Source organism: Sinocyclocheilus anshuiensis, unplaced genomic scaffold (genome assembly GCF_001515605.1).
Source record: "Sinocyclocheilus anshuiensis isolate Anshui unplaced genomic scaffold, SAMN03320099.WGS_v1.1 scaffold1007, whole genome shotgun sequence".
Classification (NCBI taxonomy): domain Eukaryota; kingdom Metazoa; phylum Chordata; class Actinopteri; order Cypriniformes; family Cyprinidae; genus Sinocyclocheilus; species Sinocyclocheilus anshuiensis.
This window is the reverse complement of record NW_015546067.1, coordinates 288,372-300,927: the sequence shown is the minus strand read 5'-3', so window position 1 is coordinate 300,927 and position 12,556 is coordinate 288,372. Positions and strand designations below refer to the sequence as shown.

Below are 12,556 nucleotides of genomic sequence, written 5' to 3'. Positions count from 1 at the left end.
TAAGTTTAAAAAAAAAAAAAAAAAGCAAACAAAAAGCTGAGAAAATCGCTTTTTTATCAAAGAATACGTCCGGATGGGATCGTGATCGATGATCAAAACAAAGTCGATTGCTTCCATCAACAGCCCCAAAGCTTCACAGTGCTAAACCACTCCCCAAGTCGACATTTTATTCGCTAACGTTGGGCAGTTTTGATTTATATGCTGTTTAATGTTTGATCACCTTATTTTACATATGCATCTGTTTGCATATGCGATTACTTGTTTCTGTGGCTTTTTCGCCTGTTTTGATCCTGAGATTCAATACTCTTTCAGAGGATGTGTTATAGCGCCTCCTACCATATAAAAGTGAAAACACGGAAAGCCGGAAAATTCCATCAATAGCAAGGAAAGAGTTAAAATGCACAATATAGAAAGAAACTAACACCGTGTATCCCAACCAGACACGACGCGATAAAAAGTATCTTTTCCATGTAGGCCTAGTTTTTGTTCTAACCACCCGCGACAGCGACACTACAATAAGCGACATGGGATTGTATTTTAGGAACGGTTTTTATTTTCTGCGACGTCGCGGCAGGAACAACATACAAAATATGACAGTGATAATCTCAGGTAATGATTATGTGCTTTATTCAATGTTAAAAGTGTCTAATGTGAGTTTGAATATTATTTTGCGTTATCTTTATAGCCATAGTGAAAGCAACAATAGATATTTTACCTCAGAATTTGAAAATAAATTAAAGCAAACTTGTACGTTAAAACTGTGAACTCACTGCGAACCAACACGTGTATTCCATAACAAAGATATCAGTCTCTCACTCATAACTGTTCAGTCCATTCACATTTGAATCATCTATTTTCCGTGTCCACTTTTCTTTTCTACACAGTCGCCATGTTTTTGCTGTCACATCGTATCTACACTGGACACGACAAAGCATTGCAAATCATTGGAACGTCGTGTCAGTACGTTATAAATAGTACGAGTCAGCAGTTTACTGTCGGGGATTTGTCGCGGCGCGGCATCCAAGATTATAACGAGTTCTATTGTATTTTATTGCATCGCGCCGTGCCGCTCGCTTCTGGTGTAGACACGATGTAAGTTAATGTAGCTTTCTGATGCTGCGTTTGAATTTTCATGCCACATTATTTGAAATCAGCGCGGGCCAAACTTTTTTCCCTCACGGGCCAGATGTGGCTGGCCCGCAGGCCGCCTATTGAGGAACCCTGGTGTAAATAATGATTTTTGAGTACGTTTTACAAGAAAATACTATTTCTGTCTTTCTACTTCATAATTTCGTGTTTTATTCAGTGTTACTTTCAGACTTTTTCTTTCAATCACAGTCACAGCTGAAGGGTTGTCAAGACAGTAACACCCTTCAGCCATGAATATAATAAAACATAAACTTGAGTGATCATATCACTTAAAGGCTTTAGTTAATTGTTAGTCCACTGTATTTTACTTAAAAAATACTTTTTACTTCAAAAATAAATAAATAAAAATCAATCCTAAACTAAAATACATCTAGTTTTAAAGTTGAGCTTGATTTCTCCCTTTACTCTCCTCCATCTGAATTAAAAGTTATTGTGTCTGTTGAGAATACAAAACCACTGGAGCTTGCTAATGTAATGCATGGCTTTCTATCAAAGTGTGACCGTTTAAATGCATACAAGAAATCAAGGCAATTTTCGTCTGGCGTAGCGAAAATAAATGACGTTTTTATCGAGTCGCTCCGCGAGGGGGTTCCTGAAACAAGCGACCTGACTAGTTGAATTACTCCATTAATATTGAAATGTTTGTCAACATTAACCTTTACAGTGAGACAAATTTGTGCCTAAGTGTACGAATTACCGGGCGCTCTATTGCCGACGTCTCTGTTTGAGTCGGCCGTTTATTGAGACTGATTGCCCAGGTTAATCTCGACATCCTTACGCCGCCGGAAGAAACAGCAGTGTGTGCGATTGGTTGATTTATTCGTTAATTTGCCTCTCTGGTGTTATCAGGTTGCTCACCTGGAGCGCACCGGCCACTATCTCACAGTGAAGGACAACCAGGTGGTCCAGTTGCACCCTTCCACCGTACTGGACCACAAGCCCGAGTGGGTTCTCTATAACGAGTTTGTGCTGACCACCAAGAACTACATCCGCACCTGCACTGATATCAAACCCGAATGGTAAGATAAAACATGCAAATGCTTTGAATTTGTTTGTGCATTGTTGGCAAATGCTTCTGCAACAAAGAAAGACAAAACCAAGCAAACATTCTGCGCATCTTCTCATCCTTCAGGCTGGTGAAAATCGCTCCAGGATACTACGAAATGAGCAACTTCCCTCAATGCGAGGCTAAGAGGCAACTGGAGCGCATCGTCGCTAAACTTCAAACCAAGGAGTACTCTCAATACTGAACCTGCGCAACGGTGTAAGGACTGTACGTTTTGAATTCAATATGCGCTGTGCAATACTTCTGAAGTTGTACATCGTCACACGTCGACATTAGGTTTTGTGTCTGTGTTTCGTTTTCTGTTCTGATTTGTCGTCAAGATATAATTATTTTTTATAACTCTTTGCTCCCGGCTCCGCCGCGTGTTTTGGCACTCTAGGCACTAAGGATTGGTTGGGAGCAAATGCTTAACAGGGATAAACACCATCAACTGTTTTTGCATGAGCATTCATGTGGATGTTGACATTCCTTATCGACATTGAGAACTTCCTGCTATGTTATTGAGTAGAAAAGTCCCTGTTTATTCTGGAAAGGAGCTTTTACTTCAATAATAAAAAAAAAACCTTGATATCAGTCATGCTCAAGTTCATTCTTTTTGTTGACTTGAAATGAAAGAATCAATTATATAGTTGAATAGTTTAAGCATTAATTTACAAGGAAGACCAAAAATGCGCAAATGCATTCACAGCTTAGCAGTTAGGACTTATCAAAATAAAGTAGCATAGTATGTTTATGAATAGTTTGGGTAAAGATATATTGAATTTAAGTGCTGCTCAGCCATTATTTCTATAAATTGCTTAATAAATTAATGAAGTCCATGAGTGGTCATCTTTGTTAGGGTTGAGATTAGGGCATTCATGTTAATGTGTTCATTTATGAGGTTAATTGCATACGTTTAACCGCATTCATTTTTTAATTATATTCACCTAATTTAGGATTTCAGCAGTTTTCTTCTCTTTTGTCTGATTTCTAAAGACTGGTTGAAGAAATACTTAAATAATAGTTGTTTAGCTATTCGATAAACACAACAATCTGGTATATGGGTACTTGTTTATCTGTTAATAATGGAGGAAAACTGCAACCCAATGGGACCAAGTCATTTGAGACTCCTATGGTACAATCATAAAAGCTCAACATGGCTGAAATATAGATTTGATGGATTATTGTCAATCTTTGGAGTACTAAGCCATATGTAATGATATATTTTCTCAGCAATTAGCCATCCAATGCATTGTCATTTCTAAAATGTAAATAAAATTGCAGACCTGGAATGCTGTTTGGAGTACAAAATATTGAACGTCTTTGGAAAATGTTCAATACTGTCTGCATTGAGTTCAAGGTCATTGAAGTTAATATTGTAATTTTTCTGTTATCTTAATTTGATTCAGTTTGTTTGTCTCCATGTTATGTACTGTTTCTTGGAAAAATGGGGGTAACAGTGTATGACAGCACAAAATTACTAAAATAAGCTCAAATTTAAATGAAAATTGAAAATAAAAGCTAAATCAAAATAATAAATGCTATAGCATATAAATAATACTTCATTGTATACAAAATGATCTAAATAATTACAATTACATATCTAAAATAACTGATTTCAAGTATTAGTATTCAAGTATTAAGCCTCTTAATATGATCTATATCATCACTAGTGGAAGCAATTGACTTTTGAGGTCACCTAAAATGCTTGTCATTTGTACATCATCAGAGGGTTTCAGTTGATTCTAGTATAAATACATCTCTATATGGAAGGTCAGTTTTGCGGCAGAACCTGAAAGAACAAATAATTGAAGAGCACAAGGCAATGATTAGATACAAGTCATTGATTAGTTCTTGCCCTTGGAGTACAGTTCAATCAATAATGAAGAAATGGAAAGACTGTGACTGTCAGTATACCTAGAGAAGAAGGATGTTCTCAAAACATGAGTGGCCATGCAAGGACACTGGAGACCAATGACCAATGAAGGAGATACAAGCTTCAGTGGCTGAGATTGGAGAGACTGTGGATACGTCAACAGTGATCTGGGTGCTTCAGCGGTCACAGCTTTATGGAAGAGTGACAGTGAAGCCACCGTTAAAAATGTCATATGACATCTCGGCTGCAGTTCGCCAGAAGGCATGAGGAAGACTCTGAAGCCAGATGGAAGAAGAGCCTCTGGTCTGATGGGACCAAAATTGAGCTTTTGGCCATCAAACTAAATGCCATGTTTTCTGTTCGCCAGTCGCTGTGCATCATCAGAAACGCACCATCACGACCGTGAAGCGTGGTGATGAAGTTCTGCGGCAGATCCTGGAAGGATTGTGGGGTGTAGCAGATGAAATCAATGCAGCAAAACACGGGAGGAAAACCTGATGCAGTCTGAGACACCTGCGACCCAGGAGATGATTTATTTTCCAGGACAGTGACCCAAGCATGAAGCCAAAGCTGCACAAGAAGTGCTTATAAACAATGTTGAAGTCAAGGAGTTGCCAAGCCGAGATCTCAATCCAATTGAGGATTTATGAGTGGACTGTCCACTCACAATCTCCATGAAACCAGACTGAGCTTAAGCGGTTTGTCAAAGAGGAATGGGGAAGCATTGCAGTGGCAGACAGAGACCCATCCATGCAGACTTAAGGCTTGTGAAATCCTTCAAAAGATGCATCAGTTGTGCACAGTTCAGAACTGAATTGAGAACGACTTACAGATTCCAAATGAGTTACTGAATTTGAACGGAGGTATGAAACAGGATGCAGATTGCAGTTCAAATTTGAATGTAAGGAAGTAGAATTTAAATGAATTTCAAAGAAATTCACATGACTAATTTGAACTAAATGCAACAGTCAGGTTCTGAAAGTAACACTTTATTTTCTCCATAGGGAAACTGATTTTTAACAATAACTTATGAACAAGACTCCGAGGTCGTTTATTGATGGTATATACTTCTGCTGAAGCCATGTTCAGACTGTAACTTTTTTTTAAATAGTCCTGTTTAACTGCAGAATTTGTGATGAAAAACTGCATTACCCATGATGCTGTGTAGAAAATTTGTGCCAAAAGAGCTTGCTGGGAAGGCCCTCTCCCATGAAGTTGGTCTTCCGCATATTTTGCAATAAACAATGTATTTTTTTAGATATATAATCAACTCTATTATATTATATATTTTATAATGCACCATTGCTTTTAATTTGATTGTCATTCGCAAAGCTTCACGGGATTGTAGTTCTTTCCCTCACTAAAGCCAGGAAGTACACAGTGTCTTTTTGTGCCAATTTAACATTAAAATTATTAAAAATTAAAATCAAAGTTCAGTGTTGTGATTCATCTCATAGCTGGTTGGTTGGTTTGATTCATGGCTTAAAATGTTTTAACGAAGACTTTTAAATTCCCTGTGGGGAAAAAATGTCAGAACCCCAGTGCAATTCAGTGCATTCCTCCAAATTCTGATTAAATGTTAATTCAAATTCAAAGTCATCAATTGAAAAAAAAAACCTGTATTCAAAATTCTGAACTTTGCACAAATCCAACTTCAAGTGGGTAAGTACTTAAATATTTAATTTGTTTTAATAAGTGCAATGCATTTTTGTACCAATTTGTAGGCTTTTTTCTCACTTTTTGGTTTATCAGTATCAAAAAAGAAAAAAGTGAACCGAAATATTCAATAAAACATGAAATAATTTTTACAGGGATAGCAAACAACTTCTCCAACTATAGTTCTGTAGGCTAGTTCCTCAACTGTCGTCCTGCTGAGTTTGCTGAAGCTGAAACCAACAGAAATTGTAGAGCTGAGCTGGGCATCCTTGAAAATAGTGGCTTCCTTCAGGCCCCGGTCAGCTAAGGTCTCCTGTACGGGTGCATCCGACTGCCGGTGGTCAAAGTTTCATTGTTGTTTCTTTGCCATTGCGTTTTAGCTGTATTTTAGTAGTGCTATCATAAAACGAAAGCATCACTCGGAGCTCCTGACAGATAAGGAAAAATAGCTTAATGCATCATTTTCAGCGTCTTCTGAAAGAGCACGGGTATTTGTTTCACCATTTTTCCCGAGACGTACAGAAGGCAGTGTCTTATTAATCCACGGCAATGCCTTTCCCCTTGGCCCTGAGACTAAAGTTTCATTGTTGTGTTTTGCTGCACTTTTGATAAGAGAGAACACGGCACCCAGGGGGTCTTTTTGTTCTATTTCCATATTAATCCATTAGTCGTAGATGAAGACCAAATCCATTTTTCACCTATGGCATTATACAGCACGGTTAAGTGCGAGGAGAGGGGATGAGCCACTTGCAAGGTGACACGTGAGCGAGATGTGCAAACTTCAAAAGCGACCTTAAGTTAGCATTTGCCCTCAATTGAAGTTTCAAAGAGAGGAGGGGAGTAGATGAGAAGAGAGGAGGCGATCACGTGTGCCATATGCAAATGGCTTAGATTAGCATGTTTATTTTGATCTTTTCTGACTGTTGGGGGGGGGAAGTGTTCAGCCCCAAGTTTTTAAATAGATGGCTTTCTACTCACGAGCACACGTGTAGCCGCGAAATTGTGCCAGAGATTACCGTGGTTCGCTGAAGCCAATAGAAAACACATTAGTTTGAGCTGATCTAGAAATTATGTGCAATTGATCTCAAGGGGAAAGGGGTTTTGTCATACTGAGTGTTTCTAATTGATCCTTCCCAGCATAATTACCCAAGAAAATCATTATTTTTCTAAGTAGTCTCTTATTCGACTGGTCACTGGCATGAGTTGGAAGCAAAACCCACAATGTTGGCTTTCTCATCTTGCTGTTTTGTCGTATTTGTTCATTTGACCCTTTGTTGATGGCAGCATTGTACAATATATCAATGTCGTGATTATTCTTGCCAAGATCGATTGATAGCTAACTACGACTGCTGTGTCCAGACCCCTTTCTTCCAGAATTTCTAATGGACATTTATGTGTTTGGGTTGAATTGTATTATTTGCTGTCAGTTCACATGCTAGTGTTTTGCTTTTTTGCAAATTAATACAACTTTGAGATCTATTATCACTACCTTAAGTAATCCGTTAACCCTATAAAGCCTATGTCCTATTTGATCATCAAATTTCTAAGGTTTCTAAATGATCAACATGATCAAAACTAAAAAACTGTGATAAACCTGTTGTATTCGATCTGCTGCATGCCTTCTGTCATCTGATTGATTGTTCATACTTTTTTTTTTTTTTTTGGCAAGTAAAAAACATTTTAGTATAATTGTAAAACATCCATCTTCAGGCCGTGCTTCACATGTCTTTTTGCTGTGAAATCTTTACTGATTTTTATAAAGTAAACCTAAGAATAACTTATTGTTAGTAATATTTCAAGATGCACACTTACTAGACGGAAGCAACTTTACTATATTATCCATACATTATTATTATTTTTTTTAGAAAAATCATGTGCAAATGTCATAATAGATCAAAAAGTCAATCAAGTCAATAGATAACCATCTGTAAACTTTGAAAAGCGCTTACCGAGCACTGCGGATGTAAGATAAAAAATACATCTGTTAAAACATAAACACCTAAGCGATTGAGATGTTCTGTTGTTGGATGTAATAATGAACGTAGCAGTCGTCATTTACTCCCGACATCTGAGCCGCTGAAGACGCAGTGGATTACGTTTGTTTCTGAAGGGAATGCGCCCCCGATCTACATAAATGCGTCTATGTTCGCGCGAATCATTCATGTTCCAGCCTCATCTCCAGAAGAAGTGAGTATAATGTTTTGTAATGAGTCTTTGCAAATCGTCTTTCCTAATAATGCATACTTGCATGTCAATACATTATACACTTTAAAGTGACCTTCAGGTTACTTGCATTGTTATTAGATTTTGTGGTGTGTATTTTCTGAAAACATGTCTCGCATCCAATCTAGATTTACAGCCAATGGCCTTTTGGAGACTTATTGAACCTGCATCTCATGACATGGTTCCTATGACCAGAGCAAGGACAGCTAAAACGAGGAGTGAAGTTGGAATAACTAGCAATGCAATGGTATTGTTTGAGACCGAGAAAGAAAATAAATGTTTTTTTGGGAGCAACAACAGCCTGTAGACACATGCATTGTTTCTTGCAAATGTACCCAACTTCCACAAACACTGCAGTGACAAAAATGTCAATCAAGCCGATGCATGGGCCTACAGGAGCACGCGCAGCACTCTGAGGATGCTTCCTACAGTTGAAATTTTGTTTTTGTGGGCAACTCAGCATTTCCCTGCCTCTCTTTCCATGTTGTCCTCCACCTGTTGTCCTGAATGAAGCAGAGACAGGTGTCTTATCTTCATCGCACAGTGTTAGCCAAGCCAATCTCAGAGGAAGATGTCGACTGGAATGTGACAAATCCATCTGTCCTGGTTTAAATTTGTATGCTAATTTGAAGTAATGGCCCCTCTGGTGACAGAGCGATGGAACAATTCAATCACGCCATCTCTGACAGGAGCTCAGCAGCCTACCTGCGATGGGTTCCTGCGCGACCTACGCGAGGTTGCCGTTGATATATTAGCCCTACAGGGAGAGGAGGACTATCCTGCTTGTTTGAAATAAACTGCAAATGGTGGATCTTTGAGAAATTAATCTCAGCTCAGTTAAAAGACAGTTCAGGGAGATTTGCCGCCATCTGCATTGCTGCAAATGTGAGAAATGAGAGCTTAACACGAGACTCTGGAGCATATGCTATGACTTCCATTAGCTTTACCTAGGCCTCGACGTACATATTGCTAAATATGCAGTTAGGAGTGTGCGATATTGAAAAAAACATCATCTCAATATTTTTTGTGATTTTTCGATACCGATAATTAAAGGCAGGTATAGGTGATTTAGTTCAAAAATATTTTATGTTATGCTGGTTGAAAGTCTCTTCACTTGAATTAATGGCCCCTCTGGTGACAGAGCGATGGAACAATTCAATCACGCCATCTCTGACAGGAGCTCAGCAGCCTACCTGCGATGGGTTCCTGCGCGACCTACGCGAGGTTGCCGTTGATATATTAGCCCTACAGGGAGAGGAGGACTATCCTGCTTGTTTGAAATAAACTGCAAATGGTGGATCTTTGAGAAATTAATCTCAGCTCAGTTAAAAGACAGTTCAGGGAGATTTGCCGCCATCTGCATTGCTGCAAATGTGAGAAATGAGAGCTTAACACGAGATTCTGGAGCATATGCTATGGTTTCCATTTGCTTGTTGTTTCTCAGGTCTCGGAGTACATATTGCTACATAGTAGGGGTGTGCGATATTGACTAAAAATATAATCTCAGTATTTTTTCAGAGTTTTCGATAGCGATAATAAAAGGCAGAGTACACTCTAAAAAATGCTGCAAAGTTGGGTTGAAACAACCCAGCATTTTTTAGAGTGTAGGTGATTTGATTCAAAAACATTTGTTGTTATACTGGTTGAAAGTAAGAATAGCAATTACTAAGTGGTCTCAATGTATTTATATGTATTTATATCGTCCGTGGAAGGCGTAGGATCATAAAATGTTCATCCAGGCTGTCCTATCTGCCTGTCAACTTATGTATTTGCATACCTTGTGTTTTGGAGGAGGCGTGGCTTTGGAGAGTGATTTGCCGGTAGGGTGGGATCTTATGCCGAAATCGCCTACCCTACCTTTGAACAATATTTAGCTTAGTGTAGTTTTATGCTGGTACCTTGGCTAATTTAGGCCTGTCATGAATTAATATGACACCAAAACCGCCAGTAGGTGGCGGCAAGTTAATGAGTAATTCATTGAATCATTCATTCAAACGATTCGTTCAAAATGGCTAATTAATTTAGAAACAAAGCAAGTGGCTGTCTTTATGATATTGTATCATTGACTCAAAATATTTGTTAAAAAATGTATTCATTCAGGAGTGAAACACAGCAGTTTTGAGACACAAATGTACTGCTCCGGCTTTGTTTGGGACTATTTTCGTTGACGAAACAGAAAAAAAACGGACAATTTTGTGTCTTAAATGTAACTTGCTCAATATTTCTTATCACATTTGCATTTGTGCTCACACGCTAATATTCAGAAAAACGGCACTCTTGTGTTATCTTACTAAAACATATATCTTATAAATATAAAAAAAAACAAAAATCCATACAGGGATATTTTTTGCTTTCATAACTTGAATTATAGAGGTATAATGGCATTTAAAGGCATCTTCACTCAGTGAATGCTTTTGAACTCCCAAAAGCATTCACTGTTTTTTTACAAAGTCAGTGACATACTCCATAATGTCAGCTTGCATATCGTTAAACCAACAATAATGATATTATCGTAGACGATAAACATTGCACACCCCTAATACGCAGCCTTTAACACTACCTACGCTAAAGGAAAATGATCAGGTATTGTGACAGAGCAATACGGATGATGAACAAACCAAACCGCTGTGCTTATTTGGCTTACATCACTTCTATTTGCTGTTTAAAGCCCAGAGTTAGGTTTAAAATAGGCTTTTTTGATCATTAAGAAACTTCTGTTGGCTGTAGATTTATTCAGTTTCACAATATCTACATTCGTTCACAAAGCAAAAGGAAATATTGCATGAAAGGGCTCCCTAGGAATCCCTAAAATTAAAGTCAATAGATAACCATCTGTAAACTTTGAAAAGCGCTTACTGAGCACTGCGCCTGTAAGATAAAAAATACATCCATTAAATCATTTGATCAATGTATCTATTCTCTTTGATATGTAGAGCAGGCTATGTAGAGCTTTTATCAGGCAATTCAAAAACAAACATCAGACTTTGATACATGACTAAATAATTAAGGAAACAATGTACATTTTATTATAATTTGGCGTCATTGATGTCAGACGACTCAATGCATCTACAGGTTTTTCACACAAAGCTACTAAATGGCTTCAGAAGACTTTGAATATAATGCATAAATCAGTTTTTGGAGTTTGACAGTGGCTTTGATATTTACTTTCATTAACATGCATTTCATATTTAGAAAGTCATTTCATATTTAAACCTTGATTTCAATGGAAACTTAAATTGCACTTCTTACAAATGACTTCAAAGGTTGTGTGTTAACAGAACTTTACATAATTTTACATTAACAGATAATCCAAAATGCTTTCCATCCTTCTGACAGATAAAAACTAAGGTATCCGGTCTATTGTGTCTCGAAAACATTCTCACAGTAAAGGATGCTAATAGGGATTAGAAGTTAAGATAAGAGGAGAAAATAAAGTTTTAAATTGCTTCCAAGAAAATACACAAGGAAAGAGATTTGAGGAGAGAATGTTATTCCAAGTGTGGTCCAGTGTAATAATTAATGGGATATTGTTCATTAAACTGGGTAAACACGGGGCCTGTTGTCTTTCATATTGCAAGAGCAAAATATAAAGAAAAGGCCAATGCACTTCTCAGTTTGTGTGCCACGGAAGAAAGACCATAGAGGTTTGGAGGCATATGAGGGTGAGTCAATGATCACAGAAATTTTATTTTTGGATGAACTATCCCTACTTGCACAGTCAACAATCTTCAGCCTCTCAGTTCCCAAAATACCTAAGGAAAATGTATGTGGACTTAAAATGAAAATGAATCGAAATGAAGCTGGTTTGATTTTCCATGTTTACCTACCCAGCTAACAATTTTTGTTTCCCACAACATTAGTTCTATTTCAAGGTTTGTTTTTGGTTAGCCAGGAATGTTCTCTTAACAGAAATAGAACATTACCTTTTGGTTTGTGGAATGTTATCCTAATGTTATTCTTACGACCCCTTAACCTCTTTACTCCGATATCATTACCCAACTGTATGTCAGTAACGATCCATCACACCCGCAAACCAGTATACAGCAGATGAATGTATGGATGCATATAATCAGTATTATACAAACCATATCTTCTTTTTATTTGTTTCATTAATAAAAAATAATCCGAGCACATCACCCATCATATGGAAGATTAAATTTGGCTCCAAAGTGAAAATCCTATTAGAACATTACCACAAATTTGTGGACCTCATTGAAGGTTAACTCTCCCATCACCAAAAAAAAAACAGTCTATGCATTCATTTGCACTACTTTGGGTTCAATTCAAGCTCAATCATCAGAATTGAGAAAATATAAATAACTGACTCAAAATGCAATTACAGTAAAGCACTTAAAGGCTCCTTATGGAAAATATATGTCGACTTTTGATATAAATATCCAACCCGATCTCATGAAAGTGCGTATAAATAGTACGCCAAATAAAAACGAAAACTCGTGGTATTGATACGCAAAAATGGACTTTGGCGTGTATATGCTACGCGATGCGTATATGTACGCGAAATCTGCGTATCATGTGCACGCCAAACATGCATATCATATGCACGCCAAAGTCCGTTTTTGCGTATCAATACCCCGAGTTTTCGTTTT

The 12,556-nt window shown here is 37.7% G+C and overlaps 1 protein-coding gene and 1 long non-coding RNA gene across 2 annotated transcripts in view; one reads left to right on the top strand and one right to left on the bottom strand.

Annotated features, from left to right (window-relative positions):
* Window positions 1-2,798, top strand: part of LOC107699613 (pre-mRNA-splicing factor ATP-dependent RNA helicase DHX15) — a 44,341-nt gene extending 41,543 nt beyond the window's left edge. Inside the window, exons 13-14 of the mRNA XM_016500933.1 lie at window positions 1,999-2,168; window positions 2,282-2,798. Of these exons, the coding sequence (XP_016356419.1) occupies window positions 1,999-2,168; window positions 2,282-2,399 (288 nt within the window). The 3' untranslated portion in view covers window positions 2,400-2,798. The remainder of the gene's footprint in view (window positions 1-1,998; window positions 2,169-2,281) is intronic.
* LOC107699614 (uncharacterized) overlaps window positions 1,490-12,556 on the bottom strand; it is a 17,485-nt gene continuing 6,418 nt past the window's right edge. Inside the window, exons 2-3 of the long non-coding RNA XR_001635475.1 lie at window positions 9,345-9,350; window positions 1,490-1,611 (exon numbers count right to left, since the gene is read on the bottom strand). This is a non-coding gene — a long non-coding RNA (uncharacterized LOC107699614). The remainder of the gene's footprint in view (window positions 1,612-9,344; window positions 9,351-12,556) is intronic.